General features: G+C 33.8%; 1 protein-coding gene across 1 annotated transcript in view; it reads left to right on the top strand.

The window, feature by feature from the left end:
- The first annotated feature begins 14,494 nt into the window (after window positions 1-14,494).
- Window positions 14,495-22,395, top strand: part of LOC135222483 (carbohydrate sulfotransferase 1-like) — a 25,889-nt gene continuing 17,988 nt past the window's right edge. The window contains exons 1-2 of the mRNA XM_064260567.1: window positions 14,495-14,667; window positions 16,203-16,416. Of these exons, the coding sequence (XP_064116637.1) occupies window positions 14,495-14,667; window positions 16,203-16,416 (387 nt within the window). The remainder of the gene's footprint in view (window positions 14,668-16,202; window positions 16,417-22,395) is intronic.

Genomic DNA, 22,395 nt, shown 5'->3' with positions numbered 1-22,395 from the left:
TTGGTTGTTTTTCACTTAATCTGCAGTGCTTAAGAGCAAGTTTGAACTGCGCTCTCGCCTGTCTCATTACTAATGCAGGGTGTCCTTCCCTCGGGCTACTATTTTACCTCCACAGTAAAAACATTTCTCTTGAGTATGTATACAGATCTTTAACCAAGTCATTTCATCCAGGTATATTACGAGAATTACCTTGACGAAATCTATAGGCAGCCCTGCCCGAAGCAAGCATAGTGGAGATTATGTTCGAATAGAATTCATTCAGATCCCTCCTATGGTGGTCATTTCTACAATTTGTGTTAGTACAAAGTAAGGCGTCTGCTGGTTGAACTATTGACCGCAACCTGGTTTCCGTGGTCGCCCTAAAGTATCTGGTTTTCTGTTGGTTTTTAAAATCCCAGTTTACTGCTGGTGGGCGGTCAGTTAGGGGGTTCACGGTAGGGAGGGATGGGGTACTGAATGACACCTGTAATAGGATGTGATTGTAGCCCGTTGCAAGATCATAGCGAATTTTGCAGGTCATAATAGAATCATGAAGTTGTGGAGATGTGATGCAGTGGTCCAGCCAGGAGGTTATTTGGAGAGCATGATTTTGACCGCAGCAAGTAAGTTCATTATAAAATTGTTTTGTGGGGTGAGAATTAAGGTGGGGAGAATCTTACATATGCCAGTTTTCTTTTTAATCTCATAAAAAACGTCAAATTGACAGAATATTTTCATAAATATGAAGGAGAATTCAGGTATGGCAGAGAAGGAAATTGGAAACTGCTTTTTTTTTTCTTCTTTTTCATAAATGAATGGTTTGATGCGAATCACATAGGCCTATAGAATGATCGAAACTGGTAACGACATCTGTGAACGGACTGGGATTTACACTAAATTCTTAGGATGTGAATAGCATTCATAAACTGAAACGGACTAGAAACCACTTTTACTAATCGTTTTGGCTGCGTAAGCATGATTTACTGTTGTTTTTCTTCAATTATGTTCAAAAGAATATATCGACTTATCTTTAGATGAGGTTGTTCCTTAATTATATTCTAAGGCACTTATTGAATTTATATTAGTTGATATTTTTCTTCGAAATGTAATTTTTTAATATTACGTTTCAACCTCTTGCTCACTGTCAATATTACCTATCACTCATTACGGATATCAATAATATATGGAAATACATTTTTGCTTTTCTGTTTTACTTCATTATGGAGAGTGTAAACATTTTTCTCCCAAGGTGTGACTTCAGTCCTCAGCAATACGGTTACAGAGTTGGGCCATTCTTCACTGGAATGATCAATTATATATTTGCATAGCGGCTGTTAAAGAACACTTTACTGGTTATAAAAATCGAATACCACACAAATGCTTATAAACAAAATCATACTGCATACTATAGGGTTCTCCGCCTTTCAGACCAAGCAAGGACCATTAGACCTAGCCAAACATTTATTTTGTTTTAATTGTGATAAATAAACAAAATATAAAAAAGTATTTTGTTTTTAACACTGTATACGCAAAACATATAGGCCTACAATTTTGAGTGTTAAAATAAATCCCTCCTCAGATCGAAAAGAATGGTTAGGCCGATTTACAACACAAACAACAAAAATTAATACCACAATTATCAAAGAAGAAACATACGAAAGAAGTATAATACCCTTAAGGTTCTTTGCAGCACCTCTTCGGCCCCTAGCTGTTGCTAATTTCATTCCTTTTACTGTACCTCCATTCATATTCTATTTCTTCCATCTTACTGTCCACTATGAAACAATAGTTTCATGGTGGAAGTGCAAGGTATTCTTCCTGTAACACCTTCCAAACCTTTTACTGTCAATTTCCGTTTCAGCGCTGAGTGGCCTTACTGTCACTATAGCACATCATGCACCCTGCGCGGCTAGGCAAATAGATGCCAGATACCGCTTGCCGAATACCTCCATAAGTATATACCTATTGTCAAAAACATTAAGGCAATTCATGCAATATTTTCTTACGTGACTGTACCTACTTTTTTCCAAGTAAAGGTTGTGACTTAGTTTATCCTTAGAATGTGGAAACTTTATTTACTCCAAAAGAGACAATAAGGAGAAAACGTATATTGCCATCCTTGAAGAGCATGCTGTCGTAAGAAATAAAATAAGTTTGTGTCTATTAGAAATTTAAACCCACAACACTGTTGATTCATGTTACATTAGATCTGCTTTCTATCTACAACATATATATATATATATATATATATATATATATATATATATATATATATATATATATATATATATATATATATATATATATATATGTATATATATATATATATATATATATATATCTATATATATATATATATATATATATATATACATGTCATATCACATTACCATGATTCACATACATACTTCGAGCTACAAATGTCCTTAATATCTAATTAGCTCTATACCTCGATATTAATATATTTTCATATATGCTAACCGAAGGGGAATTTTTTTTAGTCGATAAGAAATTCGTCGGCTCAAGGGCGCGAACCATGGAACCAACAAATTCAGGATGCACAGTGAAGCATTCTTGACCACACATAGGTAGGGTGATCATACGTTCCCCTTTGAGGGGGGACAGTCCCTCTTTTTGATTCTGTATCCCCCAAAAAACTGCGGTCTTGGTGGGACGCCCTGATGTCCCCCTTTCAGCCTTTCTTTTTTTATGTAATTACTACAATTGTCCTTAAAAATTGTGTGTGTATATATAATATATATATATATATATATATATATATATATATATAGATATATATATATGTGTGTGTGTGTGTGTGTATATGTGCGTGTGTGTGTGTATATATGTGCGTGTGTGTGTGCGTGTGTGTGATACATAATAATATAATATTATTATATATATTATATATATAATATAATATATATCATATATATATATATATATATATATAATATATATATATATATATGTATATATTAATATATTATAATTAATAAATATATTATATATACTATATATATATATATATATAGGTATTATAATATATATATATATAATATGTTTATATTATATATATATATTATAGTATAATATATATACTTCAGGACTCTCCCTAAAGGGGAGTTATAACTGAAGGGGGTAACTATAAGTGAAAGATGGATTAGCACTCTTTTAGGTGTCTCGAACACCTGCGGTTTGACCGCCGATTGGTGTTGTTAGAAATTACTGTGTCGGTGATAACTACTCTCTGGGAATAGTCCCAAATTAGCGTGAATTGAATATTGAATGACATTTGTAGCTTAATGATTGTATATAAATTATGGTGACGTAATAGAAAAATTCATATATATTATATATATATATATATTATATATATATATATATATATATATATATAATAATACACACTATATATACATACGAGTGTATAAATAAATAAATAAATAAATAAATAAATATATATATATATATATATATATATATATATATATATATATATATATATATATATATATATATATATATATATATATATATATATATATATATATATATATATATATATATATAGCGCATATATAAACATACGAGTATAGTATAAGTGTGCATAATTATTTATGTGTGTGTGTGTATTTTTGGGGCAGAGTTTTTCTTTTACACAGTTAGAGCTGAATATCATCGCAAATTCGGCACTAATAATTTTGTGACAAATTTTCTCTTTGTGTTGTTGTCGTCTGCTACCATTCGATGAAAAAAGGCCATTTTTATTTATCATTTCATTTTCCATTCTTTTCTTTGACTTGTGCTTCATTTTTATTCTTACTTCTTCGTCAAAGACTGGCTCTTACAACAGCTTTTTAGTGTTGACTTTAACCAAATCAGAATGTTTTTTGACGAGGGACAAAAATAAAATATGTGCATATTATTTCCAATATTGCTACAAAAGAGACATTTATCTTCATTCGAGATTTCCATCATATGCAGCCTATCTTTGGTATTAAGTATTTCATGAAAATATCTATAAACTGTATCTCTGCTCGTCTTATCACTTTACTTATCATTTACATACTTCCAAATCTGGGTCCAATTAAAAAGTGGGTACAATAACTCTACCATTGGTTTATAGTCTTTACAGTTCATAAGTAACCAGTATATTTCTTTAACAGACCTCTTCGGATAATTCTTTAAACGACATACTTTCCTTAAAGCATCCATCATCTCACTATAATATGAAGTGTTAAAAATAGTACAGCCTCTATAATTTTCTTCAGTTTCCATCAAAACACTAGCTTTTATTTTACAATAGAAATGCATAATTTCAAAACCATAACACTTATTTAAAGAAATCTTGCTAGAAGTACTGAACATAATGGTTTTCGATTTATGTAGAATATTCATCATTCCCAGTCCACCGTCTGTCTTCGGCAAAAATACGGCATTTCTTACAATTGGTTCACAGCTTCCATTCCATAGGTATCTAAATAAACTCCTCTGTATTCGTTTTGCACAATCCTGTGGAACTGTATATACATGTGACACATGCCACGTTTTTGCTAACATTTTAGAATTAATTATAATACATTTTTGAAACACTGTCAGCTTCCTATTCCTAAATATACCTATCAAATTGTTTATCTCACTCTCCAGATTACTCCAATTTAGATTAACACTATCTTGATAATAATCACTATAATAAACACCTAGTTTTTTACAGGAATCATGAAGACAATGACCGCCATTTATTGGCCATGCTGATTTATTTCTCCATTTCCCAATGCCTAAAATTGAAGTTTTATTTCTGTTCAGATTTGCACCACTTGCCTTTTCATGATGTGTGATTATATTAAAGCATTCTAATATTCCTTTGTCACTAAAAACTATGATAACAGAATCATCAGCATATCCTAGAACAGGAACCTTTAAATCATTTGGCAAATTCAATGACATGTCTACAAGCTTCCCTTTCATCATCCTGTGAAAAGGTTCCTGGTAGATAATAAATATAATCATGGATAATGGACATCCTTGCCTTACCGATTTTTTTATGGGGAATGGATCAAAAACATTACCACTTATGCATAGTACACTTTCAGCATCCGTATATAGCATTTGTATTAACTGAATGAAACTAGGGTTAAAACCGAAGTTGCACAATATAGCATATAAAAGGTCATGATCCACACGATCAAAAGCTTTAGACCAGTCTAGATTTATTAAAACAGCTTGTTTATCATTATTAATTGCATAAAATATAATATCTCTCATAATGGAATTCAAGTTGATAATTGACGTATCATCTACACAACAAAACTGCTCGCGAGAAATGGTTAAATGTAACGCATTCTTCAATCTATTAGTTATTATTTTCGCTCTTATCTTAAAATCCACGTTTAACATTGTTACTGGCCTCCAGTTTGTAATAAAACCTAAGTCTCCTTCCTTCGGCGTAAGCGTTGTTATTCCTTTATGCATTTTAGAGATCGTCTTATATTTAAGAATAAACAATACCATGCTTACAAATTCGATTTTTATTTCCTTACAAAACATTTTGTAAAACTCAACAGTGAGACCATCTATTCCCGGACTTTTCCCATTCTTCATCCCCCTCAATACTTTCAATACTTCAGACTGTCACTCTGAGGTTAAAATATCATTCTCATTCCTATCAATAACTTTATTTACTAGATTTAAAAACAAGTCTTGATAAGACGTATCACACTTCTCTTTTTTAAAAAGCTTTCCCCTTATATGTAAAGTAATGGCCTTTGGGTTTACTACTTCGCTACAATCATCCCTCTTTAATCTTTTTCCATACGATTTAGAGTTTTTCTCCTTCCTTAACAGGTATACTGAAACTTGTTCACCCTTTAATTTATCATCCACCTTTGCTCTCATTTTGACTCCTTCGCAGATCTCATCTTGAATACTATTTATTCTTAATTTCAAAGAGTTCACTAACGAAAAATTGTCTTTACTTAATACACCTTTTCCTATTTCTTCTTTCAACTGGTAGTTCAGTAAATTCAATAAGCCATATTTTTCTTGCTTTGAACATGTGATAAAGAAAGGTTTAAGCCGGGCTTTCGCATTTCCCAACACAAAATATTTCCAACTCTATCCTTGCTCCTCTTAAAATTATTCCAAGTCATAAGAAAATTGCCTCTTACAATATCTTTATCTAGAATATTACTATTAAATTTCCAGTACCCTTTCCCCGGCAAAGCTACATTTTCCAATTTCAAGGCTAATACTATAATACATTGGTCAGTCCAGCTAGCAGGAATATTTTGAATATTTGCCACATGGTTATGCAAATCTTTTAAATAAACCCTATCCAGCCATGAGCCAAAATTCTCCCAACGTAAGTATACCCCACCTGGTGATGACATGAAACCAAACCATCTATAAGTTTCAAGTTGCTTTTCAATCTTACAAATGACCTTGATAAAAGTTCATTATCTGAATTTGAATAATCTCTCATGCAGGTAATACAATTCCAGTTACCACCTATATGATATTGCTTATATTGTTCCTTAAGAAATATAAAATATCTGTATTAAATAATTTCTCCCTTTCTTGTTTCTTACTATTCCCAGCAGGAGCATATACATTTAATAACTGAATATTAACATTTGAATAACGGCAATTAACAACCATCCATATCATTTTAAAAATTCAAAGTTTCTACAGTAGATGTTTTATTTAAAAAAGATAGCTATTCCACCCTTAAGCATTTGTGTGTAATTAACCAAAACTTTTCAGTATTTTCCAACATATTCCAGTTTCCTTTCCCCTTTTATATTGTGTTCTTGGACGAAAATTATATCTATTTTATAAAGAAACAAAGTTTATTATTTTGATAATAAGTAAGTTCATTTACGTTAACTGTAGCTACATTTAATATGGATGAAATGAATTTTGAATATTATGTAAAAAAAAAAAAACATACAATACTAGGTTAAAGCATAATACAATACTAGGTCAAATTGCTTTAAGCTTGTTAGTACATTTTCCAGTTTCATCATCTAATGATAAATTCTGGTTCATCCTTTCCATGTTTTGACACTTGAATGGTGCACCAATTTTTTTGTAGTGCGTTTTTGTAAGGTAGAGCGTTCGAGTTATATGATCACTTACCTGCTTCTTCTTCTTGATAATGCGTTCTGCAGTCTGGGTTTTAACTTTATGCTTCTTCTTAATGTTAGTTCTGGATAAGTAATCTTTGTAGTCTTAGTCTCTCAGGAGAAGTTTGAATGAGACGAACGGCAGAGTTTCTTTCTTTACTGTGCAAAGAATTAGAGTTACAAGTAAAACTACAAAACTTATAAATCTATTGTTGAACTCTGGCAATGTTTCTGCTTCTGTACTCAACGGCGGCTGCCAGTCCTCTCTGGCTTCTTCTGCCAATCTCAACTTGAGCCACACTCGGTTCGAATTCGGCACCACCTCCTTAGGCGGTGTAGATCTTGGTACTCTGCCCAACTGGATTCTTGATTTGTGGAGTGGTTTTTCCTTATCTTGTCCCCATCCCCTTTCACAGGTCACAGGTCAAAGATTTTATGACAATCTTAAGATTCTAATTGCGATGGTGTTATGGTCCAACGTCCTGTGACTAAGGTTTTGTTAAGTCTAGGCTTGTTGATCGAATTCTGACTCACACTCCAAAGCTCAATTCTCTCTCTCTCTCTCTCTTCCTCTTTCTCTTTCTCGTTATTTTCACTGTGCATACTCTGATTATTTTCTCTCCTTCTCTTTTTCTTTCTCATTATTTTCACTGTACTTACATTATTCTCTATCGGTGTGTGTGTGTGTGTGTGTGTGTTTTTACGCTACCCTATCTACTATTATTTCTTATAGCTATCATCACAAATGGTCTTTCTTCAGCGTTATCTTAAGTTTATTTATTGCTAGAGTCTGTTTTTGTATGTCATGTTTCAATTTCTATATCAGTACTGTAAAGTTCTTTTTGGGGCCCTGGTAACTCATAATCTGTTTCCTCACAATCCATTTTTCCTTCTTCTTTTTATTTTGCTATACTTGCTGCCTCGTTTTCTGCTAATACTCGTTTTCTTTAACATCCCTATGAATCTCAACATTTGTTTTAGACATAAACCCTATTTTCTGGCCTTCCTTCATCGTCATCATCCTGCTCGTATTCAAGATTGTTCTCAAAAAGATCCTTTTGTCCTCATAATTTGGCACACAATTGATTACCCGTTTCTCCAGTTTTCCATAAACATTTTCTTCCCTCATGCAGTCCAAAGGTTCTACTGAGACAAGATCTTCCTTTGTTTCTTTTCCCAGATCACTTCCATCATCCCTTTTTGCTGTGCCTTCCCCAAGTTTTATCGAGTCGTCTTCATCCTTATCTTTGTCAGAATCATTTTGTGAATTATCATTAACCACTTCTTCTGTTGTGCAATCTAATGCCTGTTCTTCCATTGAATTAGGTTTGTGAGGATCAGACAAAGAGGCAGGTAGAGCAGTAATAACTTTATTACAGGTAAAGGGGTGTTTATAACTACATTGTGTGGACGGATATGTAGTGTCCGACCTGCGAGAGAGAGAAAACTGGGTCAGCGACAGCCGAATTGTGTTTTCTCAGAGATACATATTTACAGATAATAACTCGTACAAATAATGAAATTACAGGAGTTATACATTGGCAGAAAGGCCGCAGAATGTTCTGTAGAATGGTGAAAGGAACAATGCAGCTTGACGATGCGATCCAATAAAAATATAATAAAAGCATCTTCCTTACAAATATTCCCCCCCCCCCCCCCCCCCCCAACCAAGACAATGATTATGCAATAATTATTGGAAGATAGGTAGGAGTTCGGGTTGCTAGTCGGGGGAAGGCGGAGGCAACCCCGAGTTCATGGTACCAGCTGTTTCAGGCAATCCTCGGCAGTGTTCCCAATTCTAGCATAATTTTATGCTTCTAGCATATTTTGCCTCAAATTAAGTGTCTAGCATCTTTTCTAGCATAATTTATTTCCTAGCATAATTCTGCAGTGTTTAGCATAATTCTAGCATAATCCTCTTGACAAACTCATATTTCATAATTTCCAACTTTCCAGCTTAATCAGAATATGAAAAAACTTCTCAAATGCATTCATTCAATAAATGCAGGCTATTGAGTAGCCTAATTGACATCAGCCATATCATACACTGCTGAATCAGTCTCAATCACAGGACTCATAAAACAGCACCCTGGCGACTGAGATAGTCAGTGAGGAGGGAATAAAGAAAACTGGGTGTGTTAAATTTGAACCAACAAATGAGATGCTTAAAGCAGTGGGTACAAAGAATACCTATATATCCACAGTGGCAGATTCAGTAAGTGGGCAGAAGAGATATCTAATTTAATTTTGTTTTGAGAAACATTTCAGTCCTTCCAAAAAAAGAACAGTAATTTTATTTCAATTTTGAGGAAAGATGAACCTGAATTTAAGGAGAATTATGATATTTTTTTTATTATTATTTTGAGGAATGTTTATGTAACATTGTATTAATCTACTATATATATTATTATTATTTTGAGGAATGTTTGTGTAACATTGTATTACTCTACTATATATATTTTTTATTATTATTTTGAGGAATGTTTGTGTAACATTGTTTTACTCTACTATATATAATGATCAATATTAAAATGCAAAATAACATTTAATGTCGTTTTAATTAATCACTAGCCATTTAATGTTTAGTTGACCACTAATCTAAAATCTGGCATAATTCTAGCATAAATCAATGATAAATCTAGCATCCTTTAGGTCTATTTAGCATAATTTTACAACAATTCTAGCATATTTTCTTTCTGAAGATTTGGGAACACAGGTAGCCGTACCCTTTTATAACCCGCGGCAAGGTGTTCAAAAGTAGCCCTTATTTGTGAAGCCATCCCTTTGACCATTGATTCTCGACAGCTGCAGATTTGAACAGCATTTCATTAACTCTGTTTCCCCAGTTCACATACTGTAAGATTTTATCTTTGTTATGTAAATAGGAGAAACCACTTTGCATTTATCTTTGTTAGTAAGATTGTGAATAAACTTTTGTTCTGTTTGTATTTCTTTCAATATTCGTATCCCTAGTTTCAATTGATGGTGTTGAATTCTTTTTGTTTATTATAATATCGAACCTGTAGCGGACCTCTGGGGTCCGTGACAGTGCTCAGGTGTTTGGGTTCTGACTGACTACAACTTAAATCATAAGAATAAACTCCTGAAGTATACAAATTTGACTAACTCCTTTAATATTATAAATGATCCCTGTAAATTACACGAGTTTCTTTGCCTACAGTCACTAAACACTGATTAATCAATAATGTACAATCACTAAACACTAACATTCGATATTTGTAAGTATATATGTATATGGTATATTTATTTTCATGAGTGTGTATGTATGTATGTACAATAATGTAAAATAGTCACGTTTAACACTAGTTATAAGAATGTTTCTTATAACAAAAGAATCTGAGTCCAATTGTTTTCCGCAGGTGTTCACGACAAAATGCCGCACATATCATGACGCAACTGAAATACCTTTTGATGTTTTGTCTTTGCGGCGTTTTCTTCGGTTATCTGGTAAGTGGTGTGACCTTAAGATTACAATCGTCAACCAAATAGTAAAAAACGTGGTTTCACAACTAATGCACCAGTTAAAGGACAAAGAACTTCTAAATATGAATATGGAGGAGACAGATGAAGAGATCGATAGATAGATAAGATGTGTGTTGGTCTGCTTAATTGGTGTTCAGTCTCTGAATTATGATACACTGTTGTCAGCTATTATTAGTAATTTAAGAATTTATGACTCATGAAACCATGGAAAAGAAAATGATAATTATACAATGCAAAATAGCATGAAATGGGTAAAAGTACTGGGGAAGCTAAATGAAGATTAGACTGAAGGAGCACAAAAGACTTGGAGTTGAGTGGTTTGGTGGAAATGGCGATGGACCGACCAAGTGAGGCCGTTACGCGCTCTTAGTCACTACGAGTTCGCACCCAATGGAAAGTATCTGGTGATGGTAAAAAGTCATCAAAGCAACGGAGATGGAGCTTCTCACTAGAACAAAGTACAAACTCAAGTGATAGGAGATGTCACTCGAAACACATGTAGAATATTATAAAAGTACTTCAACCAATCATTTCCTTAGTACGTCTCTATTAATGAGAAGGTTGTTGCCATCGGTGTTCTACTTGCTACCCATTACTAACTAATTAGACGTGTCATATAATTCCTTGGTTGTTATTCTCAATATCGTTGTTCCGTGTTCAGATCTGTTTACTTAATATACAGACAATAAAAAGAGATAATTGTATCTAACCTCTCTTCCACACGTAACAGGGAATTTTGACGGGCCGTTTGTTAACAGAAAGCTTGTACGGGACACCTTACCGTGTGCATTTTCCCGTACATGGGAACTCCAGTAGCTATCCTGCATTTAAAGAGGGTTAGTAAACGTCTAATGTCTTCTGCTCATTTATTGGGTTATTTATTTTAGTGTCACTCTGAGCCTAAGTTGTGATCAAGACGATTAGGTGAGCTACTCGAACATATAAGATTTTTTTTACATTTTTCAGGCTCAACATCTACCCTGAGGCTCACTACACCTGCAGGTAGGGTAAAAGTTTTTGCTTACTCGGGGAGTAAGCTCACAAACTAATTTGTTGCTGTTGTTGTTCCTGTTGTTGTTGAGTTAAAGATACAGGAATTTTGGGATAGGATGTTTATGATGTATTCAATTGCTTGAAAATGTAAAATATGAAAGTATTCCTAAATTAAAAGTATTCCTAATAAAATATAGTATATTTATTTTAATTTTCATTGGTGAAACAATAGATTATTTGACTGTAGATTTTAGCACGTGTTAATTTATTTGGTGTAGGGGAGAGCGGTGGTGATTCGGACAGTGGGATGGAGTACATTTCCTGGAAACGTAAGGGGCCCTCAGCTCCGAAAAATCGCGTGAAATAGCGAGAGTTTGTTTACTATTGACACATGGACTTTGGTTGAGAGATGGCACATACTTTTGTATAGAGGGTTTTTCTCATTTCCTAAGTAATTTTTGACGTTTGAATCGTAAGGTGTGGTGTAGTGAATAATTATGATAAGGAAGTTGATGATCAGTTTGGGTGTGAATTTGTACTGTATGACGAAGATGATAAAGTTATTACCCACCTGTAATCTCAAAGGACATAGGGCTGAGGGTGTTATCAAATGGTTATGATCTGTGAGGGATGGTTCGGACAGTCTAGGGTAGGGATGATTCGGACGTGTCCGAATCATCCCTCGTAGTGAATGCTTTACTAATTATGAATTCCGACTAAGAAACAAAAAGATTTTCGCTAACAATATTTACGTTATATTTTATGTATCCATTCATTAGTCCCCTTATTACCTTATAAAGCACTTCATAAACCCATCATAGGACCCCTCATTACAAAAAAAAAAAAAAAAAAAAAAAAAAAATTGCTGATCCTTTGCTTCAGATTGATTCTAGTTCCTTAAAGCCTGTCATGGGAGGAGAGTATAAGAAGAAAACCAATAGGGCAAGGGATGCTGCTGCTATAGAGATACACTTTAGGAGTTTCGAGAAAAGTGTGGTTCAGGTAGAACATGATTATGTGAAGAAAGATAGAAACAGGGTTGACCAGGAGCGTTTTCACCACCTACAAGCACAACAACCTGCACCATCATCACAACAGCAATTTTCGCCTGAGAATATTCGACCATTTCCAAAAGCAGGAGAGAGGAAGGAGATAGCTAAAAGTAGAAAGCAGGGAAGATGAATGATTGCAATGGACTCTCCAGAAAAGCTTGAACGTAAACAGAAAGAACAGAAGTAAAAGCCAAAACTCTCAGCTAAGAAGGAAATAAAGTTTGGAAATGATACCTTTAGAACATCAAAAAGCAAGAAACGATAATGAAAAGTTAAACACAGAGGACCAAACCAGTGATGAAGACCTTCATCATCGTCTTGAAGATCTCTTGACAGCCGAGCTTAACAATAATTGTTCTGAGATCTTGGAAGAGGAGATCAGTGACACAGAAGCTGGTTTCATTGATAAATTCCCAGAGTAGTGAGACTTTGTTCTTGTTGGAATAGATCCAGTAAAATGTAGCAAAGTCTATTATGTAGGTAAATTAACCAGCAATTTAGACGCGTATGATGAATTTCAGATTTCTTATTTAAGAAAATCACAGTAATTTGCTACTAATAGTTTTACATTTCCATAAATTGAGGATAAAGCAACTGTTTGTAAAGAGGCAGTAATGGGAATGCTTCCAATTTCAGTTCAGTATAGTATTAAAAGAAAACAGAGGTATTTCAATGTTCGTTAGGCAACATTAAATAAAATTTAGGCACAACAAATGTCATGTATGTGAGTTGCATTTTGTTTGGTGTTTACTCATGGAGAGAATTAATACAAGCATATTTGGGTTATTTAATCATTGGCCGGCGAGGATATTTCATTTAATTTTTGTTTTGAAGGATACAATATTCTTTAAGCCAACTTTAATATTTATTCTCAGCAAACATCGTGGATTTCAGTTACATATTCTGTCTGCCAATCACCAAGGGAGAGAATAATCTTTAAGTTGATTTTGAGTATTTCAGTTAAACATTTCGTAAGGTATTAGTTTCATTTATCATCTGTCTTGAAGGTAAATATCAATGATAATAACTGTCCGAATCATCCCATGCTCTTGTCCGAATCATCACCATGGGTGGGGATGATTCGGACATTTTGGAAATTTTTATTTGAAGGCAAATAGCTTCAAGTATAGTAAAGTATACGACTTACCAAATTCACTCGTAAATGTAGGATGATGAGGATACACATTGACATGTCAACGACATCTCTGCTCCTTAAACTCTTACTTCTAGATAGAAATTAAAAAAAAAAAAGTGTCCGAACCCTACTGAATTTATGTTATGTTTCTGTTCAATTATTTTGTGCATCCACTTAATTGAGAATTTATGAACATGTTTAATCTATGTCCTTTTTTATTTGATCTTTGTTGTTAGTATGAGTAGTACTAAGTATGTGTATTATTTACGAAGACCACTTCACTTTCAGTTAAGAATATAATGTGTACAACTTATGCGTGAAGGGAAAATCTTGCATGCGTTCCGAGTAAGCTGGAGGTCGGATCAAGCCTTTGTTTTTGTTTTTTTAAATCTTCATTTGGATCTTTTTTGCATTTCCACAATATTATTCAGCATATTATGAGTGCCAAATAATCATTATCATTAGGTTAAAGTAGCTTTGTCTTCGTTGATTTTAGATTTATGGCTAAGGAAGAGCGTGAATTCAAAGTCATCATGGTTCTCTACATGTGAACTGAAAAATGACTGCCTTAAACTTGAAGAGCTGGTTAACCACTGGGGATTTTTATACCTGGCTTAGAAAACACTGCAAGATTAAATACTGTACTGTTAGATTCAATATTGGACGCATGAAAAACAGGAGTCAGCTGAATTTTACTTATAGACATGCTTTATTCCATACACACTGAAGAAGAAGAAGAAGAAGAAGAAGAAGAAAGGGGCTATCGCATCCTGGTGATGAGCTCTGTAGGTAGGAGTGGGTCTTCGTTCCTAGGACAGCTGGTGGCCCAGTTGCCCAACACGATCTACTTCTTTGAGCCACTTCATTTCTTGCAGAAGTGAGTCTGTCCCTGGCCATTGGCTTTTGCTATAATATTACTTTATAGCTACAGGTGTGTCAGTTTTTCGTTTTGCAGTCATGCATTTCCGCTGTTTTATTGTGTTCTTAATATAATAATAACAATGCTCAAATTGTCTTAGTGTTAGTTGTTTTTTGTTTTATTTTATATTTAAATTACGGTTGATTGACGTGTTGAAATTGCTTAAGAAGGATAAGGCAGAGTTAATGTATCACTATCCTCTTTCTGAATAATTAACCTCTTAATTAAGGGAACTCTTATTGTCACAAAATCATTGCCTTTTCGAGTAATTTTTTTATATATTCTTTTCGGTAAATTTGTGAGGTAAAGTCAGTTAAAAACCGCTGGCATAACAATATAGTCTCGCTCATGTTAGACATGCTTGAGAGAGAGAGAGAGGAGAGAGAGAGAGAGAGAGAGAGAGAGAGAGAGAGATCAGTTGTTTGATTTCTGTTTCATATTCAACTTTATAACTAATCATAGGACCAACATACCCTGTGTTGCAAGGGATCATGAAAATGCCTGTAGATGCACTACATGAGATTTACATAGGTTTTTTGCTCTTGGATCTTCTGCGCAACTCAATTCACTCGTCATCATTTGAAGTAACACGACAGGTGTTTTGCAAAAAGTTTTTTTAAGGTTATTAAGAATATTTTACTTAGAATGGTGATTTCTTTCTAGTTTGTTAATTATTTTTAAAACATATCGCAGGTATTCAGTAAAAAAGATAGCCTAAGACACACATATTGACTGCGAATGACATTATACACCTTATGTGCAATGGGCAGATTTAGCAAAAGTTAATACATTCTGAATATATACGTTAGATTTATGTCTTACTTAGATCTTCTGGGCAATTAATCAGTTTAGGTGAACTTTTCAATGAATCTTGTTAACTGGAGCTATTCTATAGTAAATGTATGAAATCATGGAGGAGCTCTCATGATTACTTAGTAAACAGATGGATGTTCGTCAACCTAAATGGGCTGAGAGCTCGTGACGGTTTGGAAATCAATTGTTCACATATATGTAACTCTTCTTTTTATATTGCTATGACATCCCTTGTTGTAATTTTATGTTCTATTATGTATGTAAAATTCTATATTTTTATTTATTCCCTTTTCTAGTTCCTCTTCCTAATATTGTCATAGATTATTATATTCTTTACTATCACTTATTCCTTAATCGTTCATTTGGTGTCAAAGGTTTACAGCTGTTTCTATACACCACTGACTGTATTGATGTTTGTATATATATATATATTATATATATATATATATATATATATATATATATATATATATATATATATATATATTATGCATAAGTGTAATGTGTTATCACTTGGGGATCATTTATTTAAGGTTTTCCTTATGATCGATTTCTCAAATAAACACTTTTTTTTAAAGTTAATGGATTTTTATACTTGTTTGGGTGTTAATGTTTCTACATAATACGTAATGATAATTACTATATTGTTCCTTATTCATTCCCTCGCTGAAACCACAAAGCCAAAGCACACAAGGAGTGACATCTGATAATAGCAGAGAGCTCCTGAGTGATATCTTCGAGTGCCGCTTTACCGAAGACTGGGTGCGATTCTCTTTAGGGAGGAAAGCTACTCTCACTCACTTGGAAGTCGAGAAGGAATGCGCCAGAGACACAGGGGCCTACTTGGATTGCGTCACGAAGCTTTGCTTGAGTCGAATGAATAAAGTCATAAAGGTGCGAAGATACTGTCATTTCCTTTTGTCACACACACGTGCATATTATACACACTCACACACACACACACACACACACACACATATATATATATATATATATATATATATATTATATATATATATATAGTATATATATATATATATATATACATATATATATATATATATATAAACCGAAGGGGAAGCCTCATACGGGATGCATAGCGATAAGGGTTAAATGGAGACATCTGTTTCATCTGGGCGTTTATTCAAAGCAACGTTTCAGGGACCAGCCCAATTTTCAAGCAGAAAATTACAATAATAAAATTAGATTAAAATTAGTACTCATCTAAAAAAAAAACCACACAATTACAATATATAAAGCAAATTAATTTTAATTATTTTATTATTGTAATTTTCATCTTGAAAATTGGGCTGGTCCTGAAATGTTACTTTGAATAAACGCCCATATGAAAACAGATGTCTCCATCATTAAACCTTACCGATATATATATATATATATATATATATATATATCTATATATATATATAATATATTATATATATATATATAACCCACTAATCAAAACTAAACAAGTGGCAACTCTTACCTTTCAGTTGCTGGCCGTCTCTCTGCAAGCAATATCAAACTAGGCTAATAATTTCATGTAAATACAAAAATATGCTATTTATTTCCCAAACTAGATGAACATAATATGGAACAAAGTGACTAAAAAAGGTCATGTTAAGAACTAAGTCTGACCCACAAAAAGAACTGTAAATTATCATTCTATTCTCCTGAATTAGACTAGGTAATCACACCAAACTCCCAAATTGTCAACCACTACATTTCAACAGTCAAGTCTTTAGAGAATCCCATCTCTAGAATAATGACATGGGACCCATCTGAAACAGAGACATATTCATTATATTTCTCACCACACAATTAATTGATTAATGTTAAATAAATGTATACACATCACACTTTTCTCTTTTCAAAGGCAGCTGTTCTTAAGTCTTTTAAATGTGCCATACCTCTTCGATGGGTTTCTTCCAACACCTGGTGTCCTCCAAACCATCTTTTACCCTGCCTCCGGAGCATGTGGCTTTTCTCACTAAGTATCGGGCGATTGCACCCATCATTACACGCACAAACGCACGTAGTCATCAGCCACACCTTAAAGCCCCACAGTAACTCGGCCTCACAAATGCATAGTCAGCAATTCCTTCTTTGAGGAAGGCTGTTGCTAGGTTCTTTGTCTCAAAGCCAAGAAAGCTGACGCACCATGATTCCCCGACACATTTACTTTCTTCTTTAAATATATAGATATATATATATATATATCATGTTTATTGTAAATATATATATATTATATATATATATATTATATTAATGTGAATATTATGTATATATGTATATGTATATATATATATATATATATATATATATATATATATATATATATATATATATATATATATATATATATATATATATATATATATCTATCTATATATATATATATATATATATATAGATATATATATATATATATATATATATATATATATACTATATATCTATATATATATAGATATATATATATATATATATATATATATATATATCTATATATATATATATATATATAGATATATATATAGATATATATATATATATATATATATATATATATATATATATCTATATATATATATATATATATATATATATAGATATATATATATATATATATATATATATATATATAATATATATATATATATATATATATATATGCCACAGCAAGCATTATTCCAAAGGGTTCCCAATTTCTCCCACAATCAGGCACAGTGTTTGTCTGCAAAGAGATTGCATTCTAGCATCAGTACTAAGGCGAGGGACATGTGGGGAACGTTACACACTACTTGCTCTTATCCTAAAATATTACAACCCACTCAAGGGACATGAAATAACTGGGAGTTTACACAGAAAGAACTAGTACATTGCTTGAATTAACTTGGGGATGTTTACTAGCATTACAAGGGAATTAATCACAGCATTGAACCAAAATTGTGGGAGTGAGAAGCTGAACAAAGAAGGGGTGAAAGTCACCTTGGAAGAGTGGAAATGAAATACAGACAAGAGGCACAACGATTCCCTGACTGCACTAGAAATTACATCTCACAGTACCTGGAAATCCTGGGTTTGGTAGTCTTCTTAGTTGCTGATATTTCTGTGTATTATGGAGGTATAAGAACACTTGTGGGATCTTCAGGGGGGGGGGGGGGGGGGGGCAGGGGAGCAGAAGGGGTGAAGCTGCTGAAGTTGAAGCTTTTGATGAGTTAGAAGAATTACTTGTTCTTGAACAGTATCTTAAGGGAAATCCTGAACATATAAGAGCATATTTAAGAGAGAGAGAGACGTTAATAAACTTGACAAAGCTGCTACACTGAGTGAAGATTAAAATATAATTAGTAGCAAACGTAATGTCAAGTACCAGAATCAACAACGCCCAGGTTTTAAGTCTTATCCAAATAACAGGAACAAATTTAATGGGAAACCACCTACAAGTGACACTACCAAGAGCACACAAGGTAATACACCTTAGCAAGCTAATGTGAAATCCTCATCCAATTTTTCAAGACAGTTACAGAAACCTAATGTTGTTTGTTTCAAGTGTGGAAGAGTAGGACACTTCAGTCAAGAGTGTTAACGGAATCAACAGCTGTCAAAGCCAGTTGGTCAAGTAGTGAAAGGTGACCAGGTGAAACAAACTACAGAAAGCAGTGTGGGAAAGAATCAGACTCCAGAGAAGAATGAAACTAAACAAGCTGAATGTTTAGCAACCAGTGGAAATGTAACCTCAAGCAGTGAGTGGCTTAGCAGTGTGAAGGCATTTAAGCCATATATCTATGAGGATATGCTGTCAACTCAAGGAGGAAGTGTGCAGGTACCAGTCAAGATATTATGTGATACAGAGAGTAACCACAGTGTGGTAGTACGTGGTGCTCACCCTCAGTTGGAGAAGAGTCTCACAAGAGATTCAGTTATTTTGAAGGGTATAGGAGGAGAGGAAGTAACTCCTATATGCCGCTTACACCTGTCATGTGAATTGGTGACAGGGAATGTTGATTTTGCTGTAAAGGACTCACTGGCTGTAGAAGGTGTACATGTTCTGTTGGGGAATGAAGTTGGTGGTGTGCCATTTGTTCCTTGTCCTGTAGTGACAGACCAACCATTGAGGATTAGTCCTACAGTAGAGTTGGAGAAGAATAACCCCCACCTGTTTCCTAGTTGTGTAGCTACCAGAAGTATGAAGAGGAATACAACTGCAAGTGAAGAAACTGAGGACTTATCCACCCAAGAAGGATCAAGTGAAGGATCTTTGTGCATAGAAGAATTGTTCCAGGGAAGTGATGTTTCCCATAGTGCTGACCAAGAAGAGATTTCCCATGAAGAAGACGACGACAACGAAGAAGAACCTGATGTTCCTGAAGAGACTCCAAGTAGTCAAAGTGTTCCTGAAGACAGTAGTGAAACTACAGTAGCTGAGTTAGCAGATATTGAGAATTCAACCCTTGAAGTTGGTCAAGTGACAAAAGAGAAGCTAATGAACTTGCAGAAGAAGGATGCATCGTTAACTGATTTGTTCTTCAGAGTTGTAGATCGAGAAGAGATGCAACAAACTCCTACCTGTTATTACCTGAAGGAAGGTTTGCTGATGAGGAAGTATAGACCTACAGATATACCAGGAGATGCTGTATGGGGCGAATATCATCAAATTTTGATTCCATATCCATTGAGGAAGCAAGTAGTAGCAGTAGCTCATGAGTCTGGACATATGGGAATCAGGAAGACTGTGGAGAAGATCATGAAATATTTTTTCTGGCCTGGACTTCACAAAGATGTTAGCAAATTCTGTCATGGGTTTCATACCTGCCAGATAGCTGGAAAACCGAATGAAACCATTAAGAAAGCCCCCCTACAACCTATAGAAATTAGAGGAGAACCCTTTAGCAAAGTGATTATAGACATGGTTGGACCGCTGCCGAAGGCAAAGAAGGGAAATGAGTATTTGTTAACATTAATGTGTCCTGTGACAAGATATCCAGAGACAATCCCTGTTAGAAACATATCTGCCAAGATAGTTGCTGAAAAACTTGTGGAGTTTTTCTCAAAGTTTGGAATGCCAGAAATAGTTCAAAGTGACAGAGGAGCAAACTTTACTTCGAAGTTATTCCAGGATGTGATGAATTTGTTAGGAGTGAAACAACAGTTATCCACTGCCTATTATCCAGAGACTCAAGGTGCCTTAGAGAGGTTCCACCAGACATTGAAAAGTATGATGACAAAGTATTGTTCTGAGTCAGGAAGAGAATGGGATGTTGGTTTACCATTAATGTTGTTTGAAGTTAGTATGGGATGTTCACCTAATGAGATGATTTTTGGTGGAGATGTGAGAGGACCGTTGAAGATTCTTGCAGAAAATTGGGAAGGAAGAATATGTAAAAAACTTATGGAAAAGGTTGAAAGAGATTAGAAAATTCTCTTTAGAAAATCTGAAAGTGAGTCAAGAGAAAATGAAAAGGAGATATGATGCTAAGACTAAGCTAAGAAGTTTTAGTGTTGGTCAACAAGTGTTAGTGTTCTTACCTGTCAAGAGATTTCCCCTCACTAATAAATTTCAAGGTCCTTACAAGATAATTGAGAAGTTAAGTGATAGAACTTATGTGATTGAAACACCAGAACGAAGAAGACGAAAGAAAGATACATGTCAACCTCTTGAAACCTTATTTCTCATAACTGAAACTGTGTCAATAACACAAACAACTTCATCTACAGAGGACGATGATGGCTATGAATTGGGAGCTGAAAGCAAGATGAATAATTCTTCAATTTTGAAAAATTTGGAGGATAAGTTGAAACATCTAAGTGTTGAACAAGGTGAAGACTTAAGTGAAGTAATTAGAAGTTTCCCAGAAATTATTGCAGATGTGCCTAGGCATACTGATCTGACCAAGCATGAGATCAAGATTCAAGAAGATGGAGAACCTTTCAAGCAAAGACCCTATCGCTTATCACCGTATCATCGAGATGTTTTGAAGAAAGAAGTTGAGTATTTGCTGCAACATGGATTAGCAGAACCCAGTTCAAGTCACTTAAGCTCTCCATGTGTGTTAGTGAAGAAACCAGATGGTTCATTTAGGATGTGTACTGATTATAGGAAACTGAATTCTATCAGTGTGGCTGACAATTATCCTTTGTCTCTTATAGATCAGTCATGTGATAATATTGGGCAAGCCAAGTTTGTTTCCAAGATAGACATGTTGAAAGGATATTATCAAATTCCCTTAGATGAGAATGCGAAGTTGCCGTCAGCTTTGATTACTCCTTTTGGACTGTATCAGTATACTGTTCTGCCGTTTGGTCTGATGAATGCACCTGCAACATTTCAACGAGTGATGGATCAACTGCTAGAATCGATAGAAGGAGTAGGTATGTGTGTATATGTATATATATATATATATATATATATATTATATATATATATATATAGATATATATAATAGTATATATATAATATATGGATATTATATATATATATATATATATATATATATATATATATATATATATATATATTATATATATACATATATATATATATATAATATATATATATATATATATATAATGCTTAAAAAATCACAGTAGATGCACGTGACCTCATTAAATATGCAAATACCACAGGAAAATGATAGTAAGAAATCCAAGCGCTTTCGTCTTTACTAAGACATTGTCAAGGAACGAATGAAATACAACTGGAAAGAAAGGTCTCAGGTACACAACAAGATCAAGAATACCAGATGGTTAATTGTCAAAAGGGTAAAAATTAAAAGAGATAATCCAGGATTATCGGATATCACACGGTCACAATCCTAAACAGATTTGACCCTAACCAAAATTACAAAGTATCTTTACAGTCCAAAACAT

This window comes from Macrobrachium nipponense, chromosome 3 (genome assembly GCF_015104395.2).
Source record: "Macrobrachium nipponense isolate FS-2020 chromosome 3, ASM1510439v2, whole genome shotgun sequence".
Taxonomy (NCBI): domain Eukaryota; kingdom Metazoa; phylum Arthropoda; class Malacostraca; order Decapoda; family Palaemonidae; genus Macrobrachium; species Macrobrachium nipponense.
Note: the sequence above shows the minus strand (reverse complement) of the source record. Positions and strands in the feature narration are given on the sequence as shown.